At 37.0% G+C, this 25618-nt stretch overlaps 1 protein-coding gene across 1 annotated transcript; it reads left to right on the top strand.

The window, feature by feature from the left end:
- Positions 1-7508: 7508 nt before the first annotated feature.
- LOC131064664 (uncharacterized) lies at positions 7509-23400 on the top strand. Its single transcript, XM_057998893.2, has 3 exons — positions 7509-7725; positions 15104-15255; positions 23182-23400. Exons 1-3 carry the CDS (start codon positions 7509-7511, stop codon positions 23398-23400), a joined length of 588 nt encoding a protein of 195 aa, XP_057854876.2.
- The last annotated feature ends 2218 nt before the right edge of the window (positions 23401-25618 follow it).

Here is a 25618-nt window from a genome sequence, read left to right as displayed (position 1 = left end):
AATGATTCTATGATGCTTAACTTCAATGATTAAATGCAATGATCTATATGAAAATGCTTATAATGATGACTTATGCAATGGAGGTTTATTTCTATTCCATGATGTACATGCATATGATGATGAAATGAAAAAATGATACTAATGAAATGCATTTGATTTTGATTTGATGATTTGGATGCAATGTAATGTTTATAGATGATAATGTAAATGCCTATGATGATTAGATGATGAACTATATTAATAACGATGATGTAATAATATGGTTAATGAATCTAAATGCAAAAATGAAATTATATGAACCTAATGGATAAATGATTCTAAAAGAAGTAATGATAATTAGATGTAAAAATGATAATGAACCTAATGCAACTAATAATGATATGATCAATGCAAATTATACCCTATTCAAACTAATGCAATCGTAATGCAACTAATTAATGATGAATGATGAATGATAACATGCAAACCTAATGATTGAAAGATGAAATGAACCTAAATATTTGAATGCAACTTAATATGATCAGTGCAAATTATTTTTTTTTGGCCAAATATACTCAATCTTTATTTTGTCCATTGATTTTGAATGAAATGAGATGAAATGCTTTAAATGCAACTAACAATGAATACTTATAATGCAAATGACACTAATCTAAAATGATCTAACTTTAATACCATCATTCCTCACATGCTTTCTTGTAATAGTGCTTGATTTTATCATTGAGCTTTTAAATTGTTGTAAGAAAATATAAGCAACTTGACATAATGATTCAAGTTGACCTGAGTAATTCTTACATGGATTTTGATATAGCAAGTTAATACAAGCAACTTGATATGATGAACCAAGATGACCTGAGTATTTCTTGCAAAACAGACAAGGATTATCCCCTTTCATGCATGATTCGGTATGCCCTTGATGATCTTTTTTTGATCATATCCTTAGACAAGTACATACCTTACTAAGAGATAAACCGTAGACAACAAACAAAGAAAATAAGCATGCTCTAGCATAGCTCCTCTACTCATGGACATCATCGAGTTGCATAAGTTACATGATTAGTAAAAATTAAGATATAACATTGAATCATGTATGTCATACAAATGCTCTAATAGTCATTAACTGATATAATCATCTTGATGAATGATCATTGATAATTCTTCATTACTTGTTGGTTGTATTTTTGTATTATGAGTTTCACAATTTAATTGTTACGAGTGTCTTGATCTTTGTTGCCTTGTTGCTTGCCGTTTGTTTCAAAACCCTAGGTTTTTTTGTTTTTTCTAAGTGTTTGAATCTTTTTGGATTTTTTCGAAGCTTCTAAAGATGCTCTTAGCAAAGGTTTTAGGATTTTGCCCCCAACAAAAATAAAATTTATGATATATATACAAATAATAATTCAAACCATGGTGGGATTTGATGTAGATATGATTGAGTCTGATAAAATCCAAGACAATGACTGCACTAAGTATGTCAAAGGTTGATAATTGTTGATAATGCTGCATATTTCTTGCTAATGGTTCAAAGTAATAGATGTGATAGCTGAAATGGATATGCTAGGATGGATAGATGTGATAGGATGAATAGATGTGATAGGATGGATGGATGAGCAAAGCAATCTTATAGATGGAAGAACCCACTTTAAGATAGCACTTCTTTACCAAGTTTTCACCATCTAAATTTATTGCATTTTTTCCATATATTTGTTTTTAAATTTTTTTTTTTACTTTTTAGGGATTTTGCCACTTTTCTAATTTTTAGACTTCTTTATGCTTTTTTCATTGTTTTTGGTATTTTTTGCTGATACCTTTAAGCATAGAATTTCTTCAAATGCATAGTATTGATAGGCTCATCGAACCAATCACCTTCTAGTGTAGATAATTTGTATGCTCCTGAACCATATGCTTCTACCATGACAAAGGTACATAACCAATTTAGCTCAAATTTGCCTTTCTTTTCTTGTTCTTGTTGGTTACGTGGATTTTATCTTAGGACTAGATCTCCAATATGAAAAATTTGTGGCTTAAATCTATGGTTGTAGCTTCTCGTCATTATCTATTGGTATGATTTTAAATGATCTGAAGCATTTTGGCAGCATTCCTGAATCAGTTCCAGTTCTTGATGCCTATAGACTCGTTGTTCTTCCTCTAGGACAAGACCTTTCAAGGATACTTGTAGAGAAGGTATCTCTACTTCAACTGGAAATATTGCTTTTGATCCATATATAAGGCAATATGGAGTTGCACTTGTTGGTGTACGAATGCTAGTTCGGTAAGCTCATAGAGTAGGATTTAGCTGAATATATCAGTCTTTACCGGCTTCACTGACTATTTTCTTCAGGATCTTTAGGATTGTTTTCCTTGATGCCTCAACTTGACCATTTCCCAATGGATAATATTGTGTTGAGAACCTATGTTGGATATGGAATTACTCACATAGTTCCTATAAGAGTTGTAGAAGAGAACCTCATAGAACCCAGTGAACACCTGTATGCAAATAACCTCACAACAATGGAAGATTCACAAAACACAAAGAATGCTTTGAAAACCTAGAGAAAAAGAGTAAATTAATGATAATTATATAATGAATTACAAAAGGGATCAATCCTTATAAAAAGAGATCAAATCTAGAGAGGAAAACCCTAAAAGCAATTAATAATTAATAATAAATTAATCATTAATATTCCTATATTTAGCTTCCTAAATTTAGCTTAAGTGAATTACATAAAAGATGATTTAATTATTAAATCAATATGATTTAATTAATTAAGTAAACTAATACCGTTACTCTAACACTCCCCTTAAGATGAAGATAGAGAGAAGCTAAAAAATAACTAAGGACTAGATGCATGAAATCCAAAATGGGTCTTAACAACAAGGCCTAATGAGGTACCCAAGTACAATGAAATCTCTATAAAATGAAGAAAAAGGAGAAAACCCTGCGGGAAAAAACTCCTCTCCTAAAAGAGATGAAATCATACTAAAAAACATGAAGGAAGGAAGGCCTCACAAAGACCCCCCAAGGACAACTTCATTCACCATGAGCATGGAGCACGATTGAAGATTGTGTGGCGATGCCAAAGGTTTCTTGAAGATGTTAACAACCTACCCCTCTCTAGGAATGTACTCCAAGGTGAGTGAACCATCCTAAATCAACTTCCTGATGAAGTGCACGTGGATCTCAATGTGCTTTGTCTTCTCATGCTCCATTGAATTGCGGGAAATGTGTATAGCACTCTGATTGTCACACCAAAGAAGTTTAGGACTATTAGGAGAAAAACTGAACTCTGTTAACAATTGTCGAAGCCATAAAATCTCCTGACTAGCTAACACTACTTCTCGGTACTCAACCTCTATAGAGGATAATGCAATAACAGATTGCTTCTTGCAAGACCATGTGATAGGACCAGAACCAAGATAGAAAATAAAGCTAGAAGTAGACTTCTGATCATCGACATCACTGACCTAATCTGAGTCAGTGAAGCCAATTATGTGAGGAGCCCCTGATGTGTAGTGAATGCCATACTGTAAAGTGCCCTTAATGTACCTCAAAATACGTCTAGCAACTTACCAATGGCTCTCATGTGGATCATTTGATAACCTAGAGACAAGGCCACCTGCAAAGGAAAGATTGGGATATGAATGCATCAGGTACAACAAACTACCAACCAACTGCTTGTATAATGTAGGATCTATTGAAGGAGTAGAGAAAGTGGAGGACATAACAACACTCGACTAGAATGGTGTGGGGGAAGGTTTGAAATAAAGCATGCCAAATCTCTAGAGCATGTCAAGAGCATACTTCTACTGATATGTGGAAATCCCATCCGAAGACTGAACAACCTGTAGACCAAGAAAACAGTGAAGAAGATCAAGATTTGTCATCTCAAACTGCTCTATCAAAGCTCTCTGAACACTTTGAATCATGGAGGATGAGGTACCTATTGATGCTCTGCAAAAAGGGAAGGTTAGTCAATGATAAATAACACACAGCACACAAGAAACTGTTAGTGTTAACCAATCAAAAACTAATCTAAATAGGCATATGAAAAGAGATATCAAAAGCATGATAAAATATCTAACTAAGAAGATAAATATGATGAGGCATCTCCAAATGTCTCCTAACATGCTCTTAGTTTCTTCTCCTTTGTTCCTCTCTTCTCCAAGTTCCAAAATAGTGTATTTCTCAGCAGCTTTTTGCACTATGGATGCTTATGGAGGATTGAGATTGAAGTATTTTGCTCTAAATGTGAATAAAAAAGCTAATACTAAATGCTATTGATGCTAAAATGATTTATTTTATCCAAGATGACAAGATATTAGTGGTTTATGCTAAATTCTCTCTATAATTCACTATAGCTTAAATGCATACAAGTTTTCAAGATCTGGATTATGAAGAAATGGGCTCTATTTATAGGAAAAATGGAGCAATGGATGGTTGAGATTGAGCAATCTCAACAAGGGTCAGGATTGAATGATTTTCAATCCATGTGAGGGCTTTCAACCCAATCCCAAGATGACAAGTGTCAATGTGAGATAGGTTGAGAGGAGAGGGAATAAGCATTAAATGCTTGACATGACCTTGGGAGTTAAGGTCAAGGTTAGTTGAATGAATAAACTCTTTATTCAAAGAATAAAACTTTTATCCAATGGATAAACTTTTGTGCAAAGGCAAAAGGGATAAACATGGTCAAAGCAATAAATGCTTGAGACAAGTTGAATTAACCATAAATGGTTATGTAAAAGTCATTAATGGTCATGTAAGAGCCATTAATGGTCATGTAAGACTTTGGAGGTTAAATTGTTGAACACACAAAGCATTAAATGCTTTTCAAAGACTTTGAAGTCTTTGAGAAGTGACTCCAAGTTGCTTAGGAATGTGACAATAATTAGGGAATGGATTAGGCTAATTAGGAAGGGGTTAGAAGAATCTAGAAGGAGTTTAGAATTGCAAGTGGGTTTGGTGGGTGAGGGAAAATAGGATTTTTATTAAAATAAAATTCATTTATTTCAATAAATGGGTGCAAGTTGCATTTTTAGGAGAATGCAAGTGGGGGGGGTTTTAATGATTTAAATAAATATTTTATTTAATTTATTTAAAAGAGGAAAAGGGTTTAAATGAAATAAATAGGATTTATTCATTTAATTGATTGTGAACTTGGTTTAATGAATTAATTAAAATAAATTAAATAATTTATTTAATTAATAGGAGAATATTTTGAAGATGAATTAATTAAATGTTAATTTAATTAACTCATGGCTAGTGTATTTTTAATCAAATAAATAGCAAATATTCATTTAATTAAGTTGGACAGATTTATGTGACTACATTTGGCCCTCTTTGAGACGGTGCGGTTTATCACGTCATTTCAATGAAAGAAAAAGTGGTGTGAAGAAATGCCCCATAAAATGTAAATTTAATGGGTGGTATGCCCCCTCAAGAGATGGGTCGAAATTTTTTGAAAAATCGGGCGATCTCTCGAAAAAGAATGAAAATTGGCAGGATGTTAGAAGGGAAGAAGTTAGCAATACTAGTGAAAAATAAAAAAAATCGGGGGAAAAATGGAGAAATGGGGGGCTCGGGAAGTGCATGGGGACCATGGCGGTGAGTGGGGGAAAATTACGGTGATTGTGAAGGGTTTAAATGGGGAGAAAGAGGTGAAAATAGGATCATTTGTTACCGCGACTAGTGTGAAACTATAGCTTTGACAGTGACTTTTGAGAGGAGCGAACAACAGTCAGGATGCCATTACCAGTAGCAGAGCACCGTTTTGAGCGAGTTCGTTGGTTCCAACGGCTAGATGACTACGGACCAGCAGTACATAAATGTGAATTTTTTATTTTTATGCATTTTTGTCATGTTTTTTGCTATGTCGAAGTTGAGTCGGAACAATAACGCTGAAACTACGTTTTGACGCTATTGTCCAATTAACTAGTGCTATTGAGGTGCTGTTTGAGCACTTTTGAAAATTGTAGCGCTATTGTAGGCTAATTTAGGTGTTGTTGATGGATGAGCACTATTGAGTGCTTAATTGAGCACTTTTGTCATGAATCAATGCTATTGTGATGTTGTTCTAGCGCTTTTGTAGTTTGAGCGTTATTGGATAGCTGATTGAGTGCTTGTGTTAGGAGTTCAATACTATTGTAGGTAAGTAGCGCTTTTGTGTACAAAATAGCATTTTTGTTTGCAAGATAAGGGATGCCCCAGTTTGTGTGATAATCTCCTGATGTCAAAGATGGATGGATAGGGAGGCGAAGTGGAAGTTGTTTTGAACCATAGTAGCCTGATGAGACTTAGGTCATTTTTAGGATAAATGTCTATTGAAGTCTAGGTTGCCATGATTGCTTACTTGTTGAGACCCGAAGATACTTGATCAAAGTATCAATTGATAGTCCAAGTTTAAACTTTAAGAAAGTTTGAAACAAAACAACTGATAATGATTGATTGATGCCCATGTGCAGGAGGATCTACACGTGTTTTAGTTACGCGAAAGACATCTGACGACACAAGGGTTGCAGGATCGACTGACAGAGGCAAAGATTGATTGTATTGCCGCAACGGGGTTATATGATGTGATGCACATGCCTGTGATTCGAATGAATCATGGATTGATTACTGTGTTAGCAGAGCGTTGGCATAGCAAGATGTACACCTTTCATCTTGCATAGGGGGAGATGACAATGACCCTAGAGGATGTGTGGCGCATCCTACGTATTCTGATTTGGGGGGAGCTGGTCACATATGACAGATCATGGGGGACTCTAGCAGTTTAAAGGTTCTTCGATGAGGATGTTTTCATTGATGATGGCTCCATTGCTTGGGAGGAGATAGTTGCTTTATATGAGCCTTTACCAGCAGTCGTGTCCGACATTGTGGGAGGACTACTATGTCCTGATAGGCGATCACATGGTCTAGTCATTGGTTGGGGGCAGGTGATAGAGATGATGATTATTGAGGGGACCCAATTTGCTTGAGGGTTGTGCCTGCTGGCACACCTTTATCAGGAGTTGCATGAGGTAGTATACTGTGGGAGGGGTTCCTTAGCAATGGGAGTGATGCTGCTACATATTTGGGCATGGGAGAACCTACCAGTGACTTGAATAGTGAGTCTTAGGTTCTGCACAGTGGATCAGCTATATATGTTTATGTATAGCGGTATGATGAGTCAGCCCCACCTGGAGAAGTTAGAGTGGTGGCAGCGGGCATTAGATGATTTGGATGCAGTTATATGGAGACCGTACCTAGAGTGCGAGCCTTGGGATGATGATGCAGAGGCACTACCCTATGTGTTCATGACCCGATTCCTCATTGGGAGGACTTCATACCATGTAGAGAGATAGGTGCCTAGGAGAGTCTTGAGACAGTTTGGGCGACGACAGGGGTTACCGAGTGGATTAGGGGAGTATGCTCAGGTGATACGGTAGAGATATGAATGGGGGTGTTATTGTATGACCAGGCACTGGTGGAGTTTTGGATGTTGCAGGTGAGACCTTAGGACATACGACTGAGGGTTATGGATGCAGGGGTATCAGATGAGTACATGCAGTACCAAGCGACACATCTGATTCTACGGATATCCGATCCAGCAGAGCCGGTGCCCAAGTTTAAGGTTGAGAGGGGACAGAGACGAAGGAGGGCAGGAGGTCAAGGACTGATGGCAGGTGGAGGAAGGAGAGGAGATGGTGGAGACGGAGGAGGAAGTGGTGGAGGAGGAGGTGGTGGAGGAGGTGGTGGGTTGGGGAGTCGGATTCAATGGAGAGGGAGAGGTGGACTGCCACTGCGGATATCACAAGGACTGTTGATGCAGGGAGGAGTTAGATTGGGTGGTAGAGGTATGGAGAGGGAGATCCCAATGGATAGAGGGGAGAGAGTCATTGAAGAGGGTGATACAGGTGAGGCTGCTATGGATATAGGGGAGGGAGCCACTGGAGATCTTAGGGATCATATGGTAGTACATTTGCAGACCCATGTAGAGGATTTGGAGGCAGAGGTGGTAGCTAGAGATGTGTAGCTATTTTCACGGGAGTCAGAGCTGACTGTAGTGCTGCAGGAGAGGGATAGTGTGATGGAGAGATTAGCAGAGCTACAAGAGAGAGTCTGGGTTGGAGTAGGAGCACAGGGGCCTACGGGGGAGGTGATGAGGGAGATTCGATGAGCACAGGCTGAGATAGATTACTGGCAGGGATTATATGAGCAGGTGGTGCTAGCTAGTCAGCAAGCACTGAGCTATTCACAGATGCGGTAGGCCAGATCAGAGCGATCATAGAGGAGGCAGAGCAGTGGGGGTGTGATGGGTCCTCTACGAAGGGATAGATCAGGGGATGCAGGAGTGAGTGGGGGTTTGATGGGGCCTCCACAGAGAGATAGATCAGATGGTGTGGGGACCAGTGGGGGAGCAGGTGGCGATGGTGGTACAACATCTGGTCAGAGTGGCTTCTGAGAGAGCTTTTTTGCATATATGTATTTTATCATTGTTTATTTTTGGACTATATCTTCGATGGCTCTTGGTAGCCGATTTTGTAGACTTCATTGTACTTTGATATATGAGATGATATATATGAGGAGATCCCATATTTTGATGATATGCATTTGATATGTAAGGATGTTTATGGAGGATGATGAGTTTATGAGTTTATTGCTTAGATGGATATGTATGCATTGATGAGATAATTCTTATATGCATGTTTTTATGATGATTTATGATGTTGGATACTGACATATGAATTCAGGTTTATATATGTATGATTTGTTTGATGCATTGTTTGTATGTATGTAATGTCATGATGAGGATGTATGCATAATGATGATTGATGAACAGGATTTTGGTGTTTCCTATTTTGATATAATGATGAGATAATTATGCAATGATGTTAATGCAATGTTTGAATAAATGAAGTTATGTATGGTTATGCATCTAGATGTTTTTAAATGAATGTAATATGGATAAACAAAATGTAAAGTTTAAATGTTTATATGAAAATGTCTAGGTGAATGCATATGTATAATGGACATATAAAATGATATGAACCAATGTTTTTTTGGAAACAAATGGTTTTATGATTTTAAATGCTTAAATATGATTAAGTAAAAATGATAATGTGATGCTACTACAACTTATGGTTTAATAATTTCCTTAATGCAATTTAAAAAAGGATAATGAATGCAATGTAAATGAATCCTAACATGAGCATAATAAGATACTTAATAATGAATGAATGAATGCATCTTTTAATTAATGAATAGATAAGTGAATGTATGCAATGATAAAGGATAAAGGATGATAAAGAATGATAAAATGATAATTGACACCTGACACTAAATGAATGTATAGTAAATGGTTAATACAATCAAGGACAATTTGATCATATGAATGAATCTAATCCTTCATGATTTATGCAATGATGCAAATGATTAATGAAGACTAATGTCGATAAACTAAATGAACTATATGCAATTTTAATTAAAAATGACATGAATGTACTTAATGCAAAATGTAACTAAATATAAATGATGATATGACCATGAGGAATGCAAGGTTTTTGAGACTTTTCATGATGCATGGATGATGTATTAGAGTACTCGGTCATGATTGTATCCAAGACCAGCTTAATTTTCACATAACTGTTCATATTAACCTTGTTCATATTTGCATACAAATTATATATATGAATGAGTGAATGGATGGGTGATATGAAACAGAATGCAATATATATAAATGAGATGAAATGACAATCCATAGTGCTCTATTTTCATTGTTGAGCTTTAAAATGTTGGAAGAGAATACAAGCATCTTGACATAATGATTCAGGATGACTTGAGTATTCCTTACATGGATTTTGATATAGCAAGTGAATACAAGTAACTTGATATAATGGGTCAAGTTAACCAGAGTACTGCTTGTGGAACAGATAAGGATCATCTCCGTTTAGGCATGACTTGGATCGTCCTCCTTGATCTTAGGCTAATCATATCCTGAGACAAGTTCATACTATAATAAGAGATAAAACCTTTATCCAATTTGAATGAGGTAGGAGGAACCAAAGGAAGAGCATTGTACCTGCAAACAAATAGTATATACATAAAGAATAAAGAATATGGATCCTTGGTAATGGTTCATGCTCATATGGTCGAGGTATACGCTATAGTCAGCAAGCCGTAATGATCTATGACTACATTTTGCATAAGATCACATAGCTTAGTGAACTTCCCACGTAGACACCATTAGGACATGCCCCAAAACTTCATCGGAATAAAAACATAGAAGACATACAAACAATGCTGTAAAAACCTTATATAAATAACCCACAAATCAACCAAGTATTTGATAGCTTAAACAAAATTTTCTTGTCAAAGAAAAAATGTCATCTTGTCTTTGTTTAGATAAGGAAGGATGCATCCTTATTGAAGATAGTCTGAGTGTTTATGTTGATTGTTTGGTTGATTGAGAAGGGATCATCGTGCGAGTATAATGTTTGCTTGGTATCTGCTCAGATGAGTATGTACAATGTGGTGCCATGTTTTTTTGTTTTTTTTTTATGTTTTCCGTTGTTTTTGGATTTTGTGATTTTGAATGTTTTTGGTATTTTGATGATTGTTTTGAATGTTTTTGGATTTTGTGAGACAGTTTTGAATGTTTTTGGATTTTGTGAGATAGTTTTGAATGTTGAACCCAATGAATCACAAGTAATGTAGAATCCACTTCCATTAACTAGATTAAGGGCATTGCCCCCAAGTTAGACATGACTATGAAAAAGTGAGATGCAAGATGCATGAAGTACTTTCTCTAATTGCAGATCAAATAACAAGCCATGGTTTGGATGGATGGATGTGTGTATGTAATGAATGTGATCGCAACAAGCTTGAAAGATAATGGAGCCATACCCTTTATGAGTGGTGCCTGTTTGCTAGGTTTTCACCATCGCACTTACCCAAGGTGCCACCGAAGTGTTTGTTCACCATTTGGATGCATGATTTTTCTTTACTATTTTGATGTTTTTATATTTTCTTCAGGAAATTTATCTGAATGTTTTTGGATTGTTTTTCTAGTATACAAGGGAGCTTGATGCTTTGTATAGCTTAGGTATAAAACCATTTAAGGTGCATGCTGTTGATTGGATCTGCGAGCGGTTCTCCTTCTAAAGTAGCCAATTGATATGCCCTAGACCCAAATACAATAGTGATAACATATGAACCCAGCCAGTTTGATTCAAAATTTCTCTGATGTTCTCTATTTGGTTGGTTGAGAGGATTCTCTCGAAGAACAAGATCACCTACCTCAAATGTACGAGGTCTAACTCGATGATTGTAGCTTCTGCTCATGCGCTACTAATAGGCTTTGAGATGGTTGTATGTAGCTTGTCGCTTCTCATCAAGTAACTCTAAGTCCTAAAGATGGGATACTCTATAGGCTTTGTCATCTATAAGATTATCCAAGGAAACCCGTAGAGATGGTATCTTGACCTCAATAGGAAGGATAGCTTCCGCACCATAGACCAGTGAGTAAGGAGTTGCGCCTGTAGGGGTTCGAATGCTAGTTTGATATGCCCATAGTGCCGGATTTAGTTGAACATGCCAATCACAGCCGGCATCATTGACTGTCTTCTTTAGGATTCTCAATATGTTTTTGTTTGATGCTTCAGCCTAACCATTGCCTTGTGGGTAATAGGGGGTGGAAAAGCGGCGTTGGATGTGAAACTTCTCACAGAGCTCATGGACATCTTGATTTTTGAAAGGAAGCCTGTTATCTATGATGATGGACATGGGTACACCATACCAGCAGATGATGTAATTGAGGATGAATGAGGCGATCTGCTTGTCGGTGACTTGGGTAAGTGAAACAGCTTCGATCCACTTTGTGAAATATTCGGTGGCGGTAATAATGAATTTGTGGCCGTTGGATGAAGACGGATGGATTTTACCCACAAGGTCAAGTCCCCATTGACAAAAAGGCCATGGTGTTGTGATTGGTTGCAATTCCTATGCTGGTGCATGTATCAGGTTTCCATGAACTTGACATTTCTTGCATTTTCTGACAAAGTAGTAGGAGTCTTTTTCCATAGATGGCCAATAGTATCCATTGTGTAGGAGTTTCTCGGCTAGTGACGGACCACTTGAGTGAGTCCCACAAATTCCTTCATGTACCACTTCCAAGGCCTTTGTTATCTCATCTTGTTCTAGACATTGAAGAAGAGTACCATCAAGATTGCATCAGTATAGGGTTTTAGCAATAATGGTATATCGAGCAGTTTGGTGAATGAAGGTTTTACGTTGGTTATTCGATTAGTTGGGAGGAAGGGTGTGATCGCGGAGATAGGTGTATAAGCCACCATACCATGGGGATTCAAAACTGACAAGGTGACATATCATCTCAGATTCAGGGATATCATAAGCGGGGATCGAAAGCTATTTGACCAAGAACTTATAGCGTGTTGAATTTTGTGGAAGATCTAGGAGAGATGCAATAGTAGCCATAGCATCAGCGGCTCGATTCTGATCTCTTGGTATCTTCTTAAAGGTGATAGTAAGAAATGATGCTTTTAAAGTGTCCACCATTTTCTTGTATGGCATGAGTTTATCATCCTTGGTCTGATATTCATCTATTGCTTGTCGAATGACCAGTTGTGAGTCGCCATATATTTGTAGTTCTTGTAATTTCCATTGTACGGCTAGCTTGAGTCCTGTGATCAATGCCTCATACTTTTGCTATGTTGTTAGTGCATGGAAATGTGAGGCTATAAGACTTTGGGATACTATCACCTTGAGGTGTGATAAACATAATGCCTACCCCCTAGCCATGCCTAGTGTATGAACCATCAAAGTATAGTTTCCATAGTTGTGCTGTTATGATCAAGAATATCTCTTCATCTAGAAAATTGGAAATGAGAGGATGATCGCCTATGAGGGGTGCATTGGCCAACTGATCTGCAATAACTTGCCCTTTGATAGCCTTACGGTCTACATACTCGATGTCAAATTCACTTAGAATCATCACCCATTTGGCCAAGCGGCCTGTCAATGCTGCTTTGCTAAGTAAATACTTGAGTGGATCAATCTTTGCAATGAGTTGTACCTTATGTGTTAACAGATAGTGCCTCAGTTTAGTGGATACTAAGATTACTACTAGGAAAGCTCACTCAATAGGTGTGTAATTGAATTCATAACCAACCAGTGTGCGAGAGATGTAGTAAACAACACACTATTTCCCTTCTGCATTATGTTGTGCCAATAGTACACCTAATGCTGTACTTGTTGCTGATATATAGAGTAGTAGAGGCCGACTTGGATTTGGTGGGATCAGCAATGGTGTATTCATAAGATAGTCTTTTAGCATTTGGAATGCTTGCTCGCATCTGGCATCCCACTGAAAGCAGATGTTCTTGTGTAACAGGTGTGTAAAAGGATGACACTTATCTGCTAGTTGTGCAATGAATCTTCGGATAGATTATAGCCGTCCTTGTAATGTCCTTAGCTGACTAATGTTCTTTGGTGGTGGCATGTCCATCATTGCTTTTACCTTTGCTGGATCGACCTCAATACCTTTTCTTGAGACAATGTATCCTAGGAGCTTCCCTGAGGTTACTCCAAAGACACATTTCTTTGGGTTGAGTCGAACATGATATTGTTCCAGTCTATCAAAGATTTTATCTAATATGTCTAGATGACCTTCTCTAGTTAGTGATTTTGCTAGTAAGCCATCAACATAATCTTCCATCATAGTATGCATCATGTCATGGAAGATGGTGGTCATTGCTCATTGATAGGTTGCTCTTACATTCTTGAGGCCGAAAGGTATTGCATTCCAACAATATGTGCCCCATGGACATGTGAAGACTGTCTTATGTTGATCCTCTGGTGCGATCTTTATCTGATTGTATCCTGAAAAGCCATCCATGAGTGAAAGAATGGCATGTCCTGCTGTCAGATCTACTATGATGTCAATATTTGGTAGGGGGAAGTCATCCTTAGGACATGCCTTATTCAAATCTCTGAAGTTAGTACAAATGTGAATGCCCCCTTTTGGTTTGCTGATAGGCACAATGTTGGAGATCCAATCTGCATAATCAATTGGTCTAATGAAACCAACATCTAGGAGTTTCTTGAGTTCTGTTTTGACTAGCACTGCAATCTGAGGATGCATCTTACGAAGCTTCTGCTTGACAGGTTTGGCTCCTTCTACTACGATGAGGTGGTGCATGACTAAATTAGGATCAAGCCCAGGCATGTCTGCATATGACCATGCAAAGTTGATCTGACACTTTTGAAAGAACTCTATAAATTTAAGCTATTCCTCTGGAGTGAGAAGAGATGCCAGATGTATGAGGTGAGGATTTTTAGGAGTCCCCACATTGTATTCTTTGGTTTCCTCGATGAGAATCATTGATCATTCCTATTGTGTACTAGCAGGGAGAATGTCAAACCCTTCATCCTCAGGCGTCTCAAAGAGGTTTTCACCATTAGATACGCTCTTTCTTTTTACTTTTGTTGAATCAAATAGTGCCACGGTGTGGTTTTCACTGGAAGATCCATGTTTTATTGTTATATTTTTGTAGCTGAAAGGTTTTGCATCTGCCCCGAAGTATGTTGCGCTATTTAGTTCTATGGCGAATCTAGCTTTGTGATCCCCGCTTGGTAGGTTATCCCTTAATTCCAAAAAGTCAATGATGGCCTCAACATTTTGGAAGAAGTCAAGACATGGGGGATTTGGTTGGTTCCATTCGATGAGTTCAGGGTGGATAATGGGCATTACTTCATTGATTAGGTTAAGTGCGTTAGATGTATCAGAGAGGGTTAGGACATTGTGGTGAAGGTCATTGATGGTACTCTCCCTATCAAAATCAGGCGTAGGATGTGAGGTAGGGTCTGTGTAAGAAGTTTCTAGCTCAGGAACCCAAGAAGTCTTTATCTGTGCTTCTCCATAAATAGGGATGTCTTTGTGGGGTGGAGGTAGTGATGTATCTTCCTCATCTAAAGTATTAAGCTGAACAGAATCAAATTCCAACTCATGTGAGTCAGTCTCTGAGTCACTTTCTAGGATTCGGTTACTGTACCATACTAGAATATCCTTTGAGTTAAACACTACAGGTGTGATCGGTTTATGTACCTTTGTAGTGATTGGTGCTACTGAAAGATTTATGGAGATTGCTGACTCTGACATAGGAAATACTGATGTTGTTGATTTAGCTGTTTCTGTTGGAATTGCGGGTGTTGTAGATACTACTATGGGTTCTGATACAGTGGCTACTATTAATGGTGCTATTGATGTTATGGCTATTGCTGATGGGATTACTAGTTTGATTGGTGGGATGGTTGGCATCGTAGATGGTTGTGCTAGGATTTTAAGCCTTGGTGGGGCAGTTGTGATGGTGTTTGATGCTATTTTGATAATGAAAGGTGTCCTCTTTGCAATAGGCTAGCATAATGGTTTGATGGGCTTTCCTTTGAATTTGAGTTTAGGAAAGATCTCTTTTTCAAAGCCTAGGCCTATATTACCTTTGGGCTTTAATTCCGACAGCAGAGGTTCATGTCATCCTTATTTGCAATATCCCAAAGCACTCTAACCATCATACCCCATTCTTTGCATAATGAGGAGACCTTTGCCATATTGATCTATGGGAAGATTAACTTGTGGTATATCAGTGGTGATGGGATCTTTATAGATCCATTCCGCTAAGTCCTCATCTTGGGTTTCTTCTTCTTGACTCTTTCCAAGGATGAAAGGCATCAAAGCACATGTTGGCATGATTAGTGGTTGCTAGAGTAACTGTTGTGGTTTACCATGTGTTCTAGGAGAAGTGGGCATTTGTCCCACACAAAAGAGTTGACTCAAGCTGTATTCCCCAAGACCTTCCTCTGCTATTTTCATCTTAAGCTTTTCTTGCTTTTGTATAGTGGTGTTCGAATTGGCAAGAGAGGCGAGACTTATATATGATGTGGAGGAAATGGCTTCTCTATTATTAGGAATGGTAATCTCTGGTTGATGGCTGATATTATGGCAATATGCAAAGGGATTTGCATTGCCCAGGATTGTGATCTCTACACCGTTATGTGGGAACTTGATACATTGATGGTAGGTAGATGGAACGGCTTGCATGGCATGTATCCAAGGTCTTCCTAACAATAGATTGTATGGCAGAGGAAGGTCCAGAACCTGACAGATGATGTGCTTTACCACAAGGCCCACTTGGATTGGTAGTACCACAGCTCCTTTGGAGGAACATTCTACATCATCATAGGCTTTGATTATGATCTTCTTGCGAGGATCCATGGATTCAATGGCATATCCCAATGCTGTGACCAACTGTAGTGTACAAATATTTAAGCCTGCTCCATTATCGATCAAGACTCGCTTGCTCTTGTGCTGGTTGATAAAGCCTTCAATGTGTAGCGAAGCGTTATGAGGTTGCTAGAAGGAAGAGTTGTCACTTTCGGAAAAAGTGAGACAAGGTGATGACTTTAGACTTCCAACCATGGCTTGAAATTGGTTTGTATTCAGGTTTACAGGGACTGACGCCTCTTGGAGTGCTTGATCCAAGATTATTTTATGAGATGGTGATAGGCACAATAGCTCTAAAATGGATATAAGTGTAGGCATTTTGTCTAATTGTTCCACAAGATTGTACTGCTTTGGTATGGAGGTGGTGCCTTGTGGAGCTGCCTTTATGGTAACCTTGTCGTGACGTGTAACAACATTGCAATTGGAGTTGGGATTTTTGATGGTTATAGTTGCAACTTGTTCACTGGCATCATACAGGTGATTTACAGTGTAATTATATGCAGCTTGCGTATAATCCGTGGTATCAGTGCCTTGCCTGGAAGTGGAAGGACACCTTTGATCTTGTGATGGAAGCGGATTTTTGAACATTAGGTGATCATTGTTTGTTGTTTTTGGGTCATGTCCTTCAATTTCAATTTCACCTCGGTCAATAAGATCCTGAATAAGATCTTTCAATCAGTGACAATTACTTGTCTTGTGTCCTCACCCTTGGTGGAAATCACAGTGTTCAGTATCTCTCCACCATGCAGGTTTGACCTGAGGCTCATAGTTTGATGTTTTGGGTAGAGTGACCAAATTTTGAGAAATGAGTTGTCGTAATACTATTTCAATGGGTTCCCCTAAGGGAGTGTATGTTCATTTTTATTTTTGTTGACGAGGTCTAGGTTCATCATGAGATGTGATGCGACCTTGATTTGAAGGAACATTTGTGTTATTCTAAGGTGGAGGATTCTATCCTATAAACCGAACCATAGGTTGTGCACTTTTGATAGTCTTGGCGTCCACAACCCCATCGTTGACGATATTCTTATTTTTGTTCCAGAAGCTTGGTTTATCACTATTGAAGCATGGGCGAGGACTATCCTTTGGTTCATTATAGATTTTGATAAGTCCTTTCTTGATGAGGGCTTGTTCACATTTCAAACCCTTGGTGATGATGTCATTAAAAGAGTCTGTGTCTTTGACATCCAGGTGAAATTCCATTTCTTCGTTTAAGTTGGAAATGAATATTTCCACTAGTTCTCGTTTAGGTAATTGAAGAGAATGTCTGCTAGACATTTGATGCCATCGTTGGAGGAATACTGAAAATAGTTCACTTGGTTTTTGTTTAGTGTTGCACAGATCAGCCATGGTGATGTTGCACTTAATGTTATGAGAGTAATGAGCTAGGAACTTCTAGATGAGTTCCTCAAATGTTCTAATGCCACCTGGTAGTCGGGAAAACCATGATGTGGTTGTTCTGCCCAAGCTTTGGGGAAAAAGGTCCATTAGGTATGTGTCTTCATATGCCACTTCGAGGCAAGCAGAATGAAATTCTCTGACATGATCACGAGGATCTCCCTTTCCTCTATATTTTTTGAATTTGGGTGTTTCAAATCCTCATGGAAAGGGTGGCATATAAAGATTCCTATCAAAAGGATAGGGACAGATGTCATTGAGTGAGAATTGGTTAGTTTTGACACCACTATGAAGTTGTTGGGCAAGATTCTCAACTTGTTGCCGCAACATCTCTATTTCATTTGGAGGAGGAGGTGGTGGGTTACCTCGAGGAATATTATATTTGATGGGATCTCTACCTATTTCCTCTTCATGGCAGCTTTGTCATTCCAATGCTTGTCTTAATTAGGCAAGATCAAAGTCAGAGGGAAGTTTTGCTCCTTCTTGAGCGAGCTTTAAAAAGTGAGCATCCACATTACTCCTGAGTATTTCATCAAAAAGTTTGTTAAAGAGAGGGTTATGTTGGGCCCTTTCTATTGTTGCAGGAGTGGGAGTACTTGGGTTTTCATCATTCACATTTCCTCCAAGTGCTTCTTGGAATTCATTGAGATTTTCCTCCTCTTCTTCTTCAATTTCTGCTTCTCGTTGCCTTGAGTGTGATTGGGTGTGAGCCATTTTGTTTACCAGTTTTTGTTGAAGTTGAGTGAAAATGATGATGAGTTGTTGATGAAATGAAAGATTGATGGTTGGTGAATTGTGTTGCATGTGGATCTCTAGCACTTTTAAGGTAGATGTAACTAAAATTCCTTCTTTGAATTTCTTGTTTGTTTTTGATAAGGTTGGATGTGATAAGGTGTAGAGAAATCTGAGATGTGTTACAGATTTAACTACCTAGTAATGAGAGGATTCACTCATGAAGTAGTTTTAACCTGCGTAGATGTGTCTCTTAGGATGAGCTTATCCTAGATGTAGCAACAATCGAAAAAGTGATGTGATGTGTTTGTTTCAAGCAATATCTAAAAAGAGAACTTGGGACAAGAACCTCTTAATGTTTTGAGAGTTGGAACAAATTAATGATGAAGTGATGATGTATGAGTGAGATAATGGATGAAAATGTTTTAACTTCAATAAAAGCTTTGTGTCACAAATGTAACAAACTCTACCTCTTCCCTTTCGAGTGTTGGTGGTATTTCTCGAGCTATGTTGTATGTGATACAGATGTTTGGGAAAAAGTTGGGATTAATCTTACCTCCTTGGTTTTTGTGATAACTCAAAGCTCTATATTGCATAAAAGCTCTGAGGTTTAATGACTGAATCAAATTCATTTGATTTGCCTTGAAGGTATAGATGCATGTAACATAAAAATGCTCTATGAGAGACAAAGATTTGTCTATTTAGATAGAAGAATTTCCTCCTTTTGATTAAAGCTTTTGAGCTCAATGGTCTTCTTTTCAAGTTGATGTTTTGATGAAGATTATTCTTTCTCAAGATGTGAAGAATGGTCATAAAGTTTTGATACTTTGTTGTTTGCACTTTGTTTTTGATATTTTTGGTTGTTTTGAAAAATGTTTGGTTGGATGAATACTTGTTTTGATTTTTGGATTTTATGATGTTTCTTTGACAAGAAATAAAAGCAAGCACACAAACACAAGAATGTTGCCTCAAAGGCACAAATGAGTATGGGTCTAGATCAACCCAATCCTTGGACTTTTATATGACCCTTCCTTTTAGATGTATTTTAAGGTGTATTTCCAAAGCTTGAAGTCGGCTCAATTTGCGCTTGGTCTTGACTAAAATGAAGACACTTCAAACACTTTTTATCCCTAAGGTCAAATGGCCAATTGTGATAAATTTAGCCCACATCTTGATATTTCTTCGACTTTGGTACTACATACCTTATGAATCCTGATGTGGCAGGTAGGGATGTGATATACTAAGTCTTGCACAAGAATAACAAATAGATGATCCCTATGATGGGGGAGTCACCACTTTTATCAAGCCACAAGTGACTTTTCAAAAAGCTATGTTTCTACTCAAGGAAATATGTATGGTGACTATCTTGGGAGCAAAACCATCTATACTCTTGCACTAAATTATATCGCAAATATCCTCAATCAATAGAATGGGTGGACTACTACTTGAAGGTGTTTAGTCATGTTCAATGTTTTTGGACATAAGTTCATTTTGCAGTGACTCACTTAAGAGCCTTGTAACCAGTGGTGGGGTCCATTTGTCCTTTCGGCGAGTTACACTATAGGAACAGCTATACCCAAGGCTACAAATTTCGCTCTCACCTAATTTCTGTAGCGGCTCGAAGGATTTACTGCACGAGGTCGTTCCCAAGAGTGATGTGTCTCTTGGCAGACCTCTCTTAAAAAGATAAAAAATTTCAGTGTTATTAACACTTTTCTCTTGCACCTAGGACCACGAAAGCCAAGGGAGAGGATAGTGTGTGTTAGAAGTAGAACCACTCGACCAACTTTTTGCACAAGTGTGCCAAGCATGAAAACACTTGTTCTTTTTAACTTGCCATTGCAATGTGATCTAACTATTTGGAGATGTTGCTCCAGCATTCATGGTGTTCTTTTTAACTTCAAATGCAAAGGTTTGAGTAAACTAGAATTTGAAATCTTGGTCAACTGAAATTGAAGCACGTATGCATGAAGGAAAATCACTTTGCAAAATTTAAACAAGTTGATTGTGAATTTTATTTGCACCAAAAATTGAAGTGTGGATTGTAAATTCTTAGCTTGATGCAAGAAAGAAAATTTGTTGTGTCTTGTTTTAATGCACCAAATAGCGTGTGTATCCTAACTTGCAAGAAAGCAAATTTGTGTTGTTCAACTTTAGAGTACTAAAAACAAATGATCATAACTTGCATGGAAATAAAAGTTGTTTTTATCCAATTTTAAAGCACCAAAAACAAATTTATCCTAACTTGCACGAAAGTAAAATTTGTTTTTTTCAATTTTAAAACACCAAAAACAAGTTTTTGAGTTTTAAAGATGTAGGCTTTAGACCTGCACAAGAAGCAAACAATTAGTAAAAATCGAACCTATGGTGGGCTTCCACAAGCCTAATAATTTTCACTTTTTCAGTTACAAGGTTTTTTTTACAGCGTTTTGTTACAATAGCGCTAGTCTGTGTTTAAACAGAAACGCTATTTAACACAAAAGCACTAAAAGAAGAAAAATAACAGGGAAGGAAAAAGCGCTCAAACATGATCAATAGCACCAAAATAGGGTCAAAAGTGCTCAAACAATGTCAATAGTGCTAAACTTGATACAATAGCGCTATTGTAAGAACAATAGTGCTAGAACAACAAGTTTCAATAGCACTACAATGTGATCAATAGCACTAAAGCGCAACCTTTGTGACAATTTCAACATTCAAACATGTTATTGGTAAAAAATAAATAGGTTTTTGGGTGTTTGGATTCACGTCAGGTTCACCAAATGATGCTCTGCAAAAAGCGAAGGTTAGTCAATGATAAATAACACACAACACACAAGAAACCATTAGTGTTAACCAATCAAAAACTAATCTAAACAGACATATCAAAAGAGATATCAAAAGCATGACAAAATATCTAACTAAGAAGATAAATATGATGAGGCATCTCCAAATGCCTCTTAACATGCTCTTGGTTTCTTCTCCTTTGGTCCTCTCTTCTCCAAGTTCCAAAATAGTGTAGCTCTTAGCAACTTTTTGCACTATGGATGCTTATGGAGGATTGAGATTGAAGTATTTTGCTCTAAATGTGAATAAAAAAGCTAATACTAAATGCTATTGATGCTAAAATGATTTATTTTATCCAAGATGACAAGATATTAGTGGTTTATGCTAAATGCTCTCTATAATTCACTATAGCTTAAATGCATACAAGTTTTTAGGATCTAGATTATGAAGAAATGGGCTCTATTTATAGGAAAAATGGAGCAATGGATGGTTGAGATTGAGCAATCTCAACAAGGGTCAAGATTGAATGATTTTCAATCCATGTGAGGGCTTTCAACCCAATCCAAAGATGACAAGTGTCAATGTGAGATAGGTTGAGAGGAGAGGGAATAAACATTAAATGCTTGACATGACCTTGGGAGTTAAGGTCAAGGTTAGTTGAATGAATAAACTCTTTATTCAAAGAATAAAGCTTTTATCCAATGGATAAACTTTTGTGCAAAGGCAAAAGGGATAAACATGGTCAAAGCAAGAAATGCTTGAGGAGACAAGTTGAATTAACCATAAATGGTTATGTAAGAGCCATTAATGGTCATGTAAGAGCCATTAATGGTCATGTAAGACTTTGGAGGTTAAATTGTTGAACACACAAAGCATTAAATGCTTTTCAAAGACTTTGAAGTCTTTGAGAAGTGACTCCAAGTTGCTTAGAAATGTGACAATAATTAGGGAATGGATTAGGCTAATTAGGAAGGGGTTAGAAGAATCTAGAAGGAGATTAGAATTGCAAGTGGGTTTGGTGGGTGAGGGAAAATAGGATTTTTATTAAAATAAAATTCATTTATTTCAATAAATGGGTGCAAGTTGCATTTTTAGGAGAATGCAAATGCAAGTGGGGGGGGTTTTAATGATTTAAATAAATATTTTATTTAATTCATTTCAAAGAGGAAAAGGGTTTAAATGAAATAAATAGGATTTATTTATTTAATTGATTGTGAACTTGGTTTAATGAATGGATTAAAATAAATTGAATAATTTATTTAATTAATAGGAGAATATTTTGAAGATGAATTAATTAAATGTTAATTGAATTAACTCATGGCTAGTGTATTTTTAATCAAATAAATAGCAAATATTCATTTAATTAAGCTGGACATATTTATGTGACTACACCTATAATAATAAGATCATCAACATATAGCTAAAGAATTAAAAGATCACACTCTAGACACTGAATGTAAATTGTGGGATTAGAATGACAATGAGTGAAGTGAGAGGAGAGCACAAAGGAGTCCATATTCTCATACCAAGCCCAAGGGGGTTGTTTGAGACCATATAAAGAATGCCTAAGTCTGCAAACCAAAGAAGTGTCCTTCACAAACCCATGAGGCTGATCCATATAGATCTCCTCATGTAGGTCACCATGCAAGAAAGCACTCTTCACATCCATTTGAAAAACTGGCCATCATTGTGAAGCTGCAAGGGATAGTACAAAATAAATAGAATTAATCTTGGCAACAAGAGCAAAGGTCTCAGAGTAATCAATACCCTTAACCTGATAAAACCCCTTCACAAAAAGATGTGCTTGGTACGATACACCCACTTGCACCAAACCAACTTTCTTACCTTAGGAATAGAAAAAAGATCCCATGTATGATTCTTAATCAAAGAAGAGAACTCCTCATCCATAGCCCTATCCCACTCAGGCTTACCTATTACCTTTGAAAACCTTTGAGGATTGTTTGAAATGGCATGACTCAAGAGACTAGCACCTAAAGTATGGGATCGTGTACGACAGGTATCTAAAAGGTCACCTGCCATAGAACTGACCACCTCAATAGTAAAGCAGGCCCAATTGGGAAAATGTTGTGGATCTGGTGGTGGTGGGGGTGGTGGATCAACATCTGCATCATCCTTAAGAGATAAAAAATCCTCAAGAGATGAAGAGGGAGGAGTAGGTAGTGAGGGAGAAGTTGGTGGAGGACAATTTGGTGGAGTGAAGAGCTCATCAAACTGAACATCCCGTCAAAAAAAGATCTCTCTAGAATTAGGATCAAATAACTTGTATGCCTTCACATCTTCACAATAGCCAACAAATATGAGTGGTCAGCTCTTCCTCTCTATGGCTTTCCTTTGAGCATCAAGAATAAATGCCTAAGGTTCACAACCAAATACTCTAAATGTAGTAACATGGGGCTTGACATGGATCCAAGCCTCCTTAGGAGTCATATGTGGCAATGCCTTATGAGGCATTCGATTCTAAATATAAGTGGCACAATTGAGTACCTTACCCCAAAAAGAAGAATCGATAGACTAGGACTAAATCATACAATTGGCTATCTCCCGTAAAGTCTTGTTCTTTCTCTCAGCAACACCATTCTATTGAGGGGTATAGGAACTGTAAACTAGTGCTACAAACCATGCTCAATGCAAAAATATCTAAAGGTCTGATTCACATATTCTTCCCATTATCTATGCATATCTGCTTGATAGAAAGTCCAAATTGCTTCTCCACAAATATCTTAAAGATTCACAATGAATCAAAGACGTTGGACTTGTACTTAAGAAAGTACACCCATGTACGTCTATAGAAGTCATCAATAAATGAGAACACATATCTAGCACCTAAAAAAGGAGTTGAAAATGACATGAGGTCACTATGTACCAACTCCAAGGGTACCATAGTAGGTGGAGACCCTGTTGGTTCCCAAAACCACAGATTGGAAATCCTAGAGCTTTGCCAACTCTCCTACCGATTTCTCAATTAGCCTTGGCCAACGAACAAGAATGGTCAAAGACCAATTTCCTCTGCATTTTAGGCTCCACTAGACCTAGGTGGGTATACCTCAATGTCCAAAGCACAAAGAAATTTCTTTATAGTGAATTTAAACTTAACAGATTAGTTGTTTACAAGAATGGCAAAATATTTCCTGCACCTATGCTTTATTATGTGCTTTTAACTTGCTTTAATATGAAAACTAGAATATAATTGATAATGAATAAAAGCTTATAAAAGAATGTTGTTCGAACCATGAGTAATTATGAAAAAACAATGCTAGTATAAACTAGTAATATGTTTCTCTAGTGAGGACTTTGTGTACACCAAATTTAGTCACAGAAAACTAATAATAGACCAGTGCCTTATCTGACAATTCACATGTTACTTAATGGACAAATGTTTGTGGTCCTTGGAGACAGTTTGAGAAAACTCACAAGTATGCAAGACTATCACTGCAATGAATTCAATGTATGTAGTAAGAACAACAATTTTTTTTTTGTTATCTATATAACAACAAGTGATAAAACACTGCAACAAACCTTATTCAGATTTATCCAAAGGATTTTAACTCATCAACATCATATAACATGAAACAATCTGAAGATAAAGACAATAAATCTTGTGTATTAATTTTTGGAATAATGTGCATACAAAAACTATAGACTCACAGGGACTTCATGATACACTTGCTTGCATAAAATGAATCTTCATTTCTACAAACCTATTTTACATAACACTACTAGTTCCAATGGACAATCTAAAAAATAACAGTTTTTTCTATATTATTTTGTGTTCCCCCTCAGTCTTGGTTTCCCTTTTATAATTTTAAGAGAGCATTTCAGATCGTTACATCCTTTTGAAGCAAGAAATTATTTAATTACCCCAAATTACAAAACATGCACTTTGATTCTTAATTTATATTTGTAGAGTAAATTTCAAATAAATTAAAATATTTTGTCCTTTTAATCTTCATACTTCAAATAATATTGTCTATGTCCTGGCAACTTCCTGCTCATGAGCGATACCCTTCTGAAATGATTTTATTTTTCTCAAAAAAATTATTCCCTTTCATTAACAAAATCCTTCGCATTATAATCACCTTCATGTAATTGTTTTCATCATTGGGATAAAATATTATTACCTCGATAATCTTCCACCTTGGAATAATATTCTTATTTTTAACTCGGCAAAGTAAAAATTCCTCTTTTCTTTGTGTTCTCACCGGGCCCCACTCCTCTTTATCTTATTTCTTATCAGGGTAACACATACTATAGGGATAATTTTTTAATTCTATTCTGATAGTACAAAGTTATACCGATAAGCTTTCTTTTCCTCTTACATCAATTAACATATTCTTTCCACTTTACCATAAAAATATTTATGCTTGTATTGCAAAGTTATTTACCCTTTCACAATGAAATGGAAAAAATGATGGTATGATGAAAGAATAAGTATT

The sequence above is a fragment of the Cryptomeria japonica genome, chromosome 8 (genome assembly GCF_030272615.1).
Source record: "Cryptomeria japonica chromosome 8, Sugi_1.0, whole genome shotgun sequence".
NCBI classification, from domain to species: domain Eukaryota; kingdom Viridiplantae; phylum Streptophyta; class Pinopsida; order Cupressales; family Cupressaceae; genus Cryptomeria; species Cryptomeria japonica.
The sequence above is the reverse complement of the archived record's forward strand: the minus strand, read 5'-3'. Positions and strand labels throughout refer to the sequence as shown.

Coding starts and splice junctions, on each gene's coding strand:
- LOC131064664 (XM_057998893.2), top strand. CDS start 7,509: ATGGATGCAGGGGTATCAGATGAGTACATGCAGTACCAAGCGACACAT. Junction 7,726..15,103: donor AGGAGGTGGTGGAGGAGGTG/GTGGGTTGGGGA, acceptor GTACCTTTGTAG/TGATTGGTGCTACTGAAAGA. Junction 15,256..23,181: donor CTATTAATGGTGCTATTGAT/GTTATGGCTATT, acceptor CGTGTACGACAG/GTATCTAAAAGGTCACCTGC.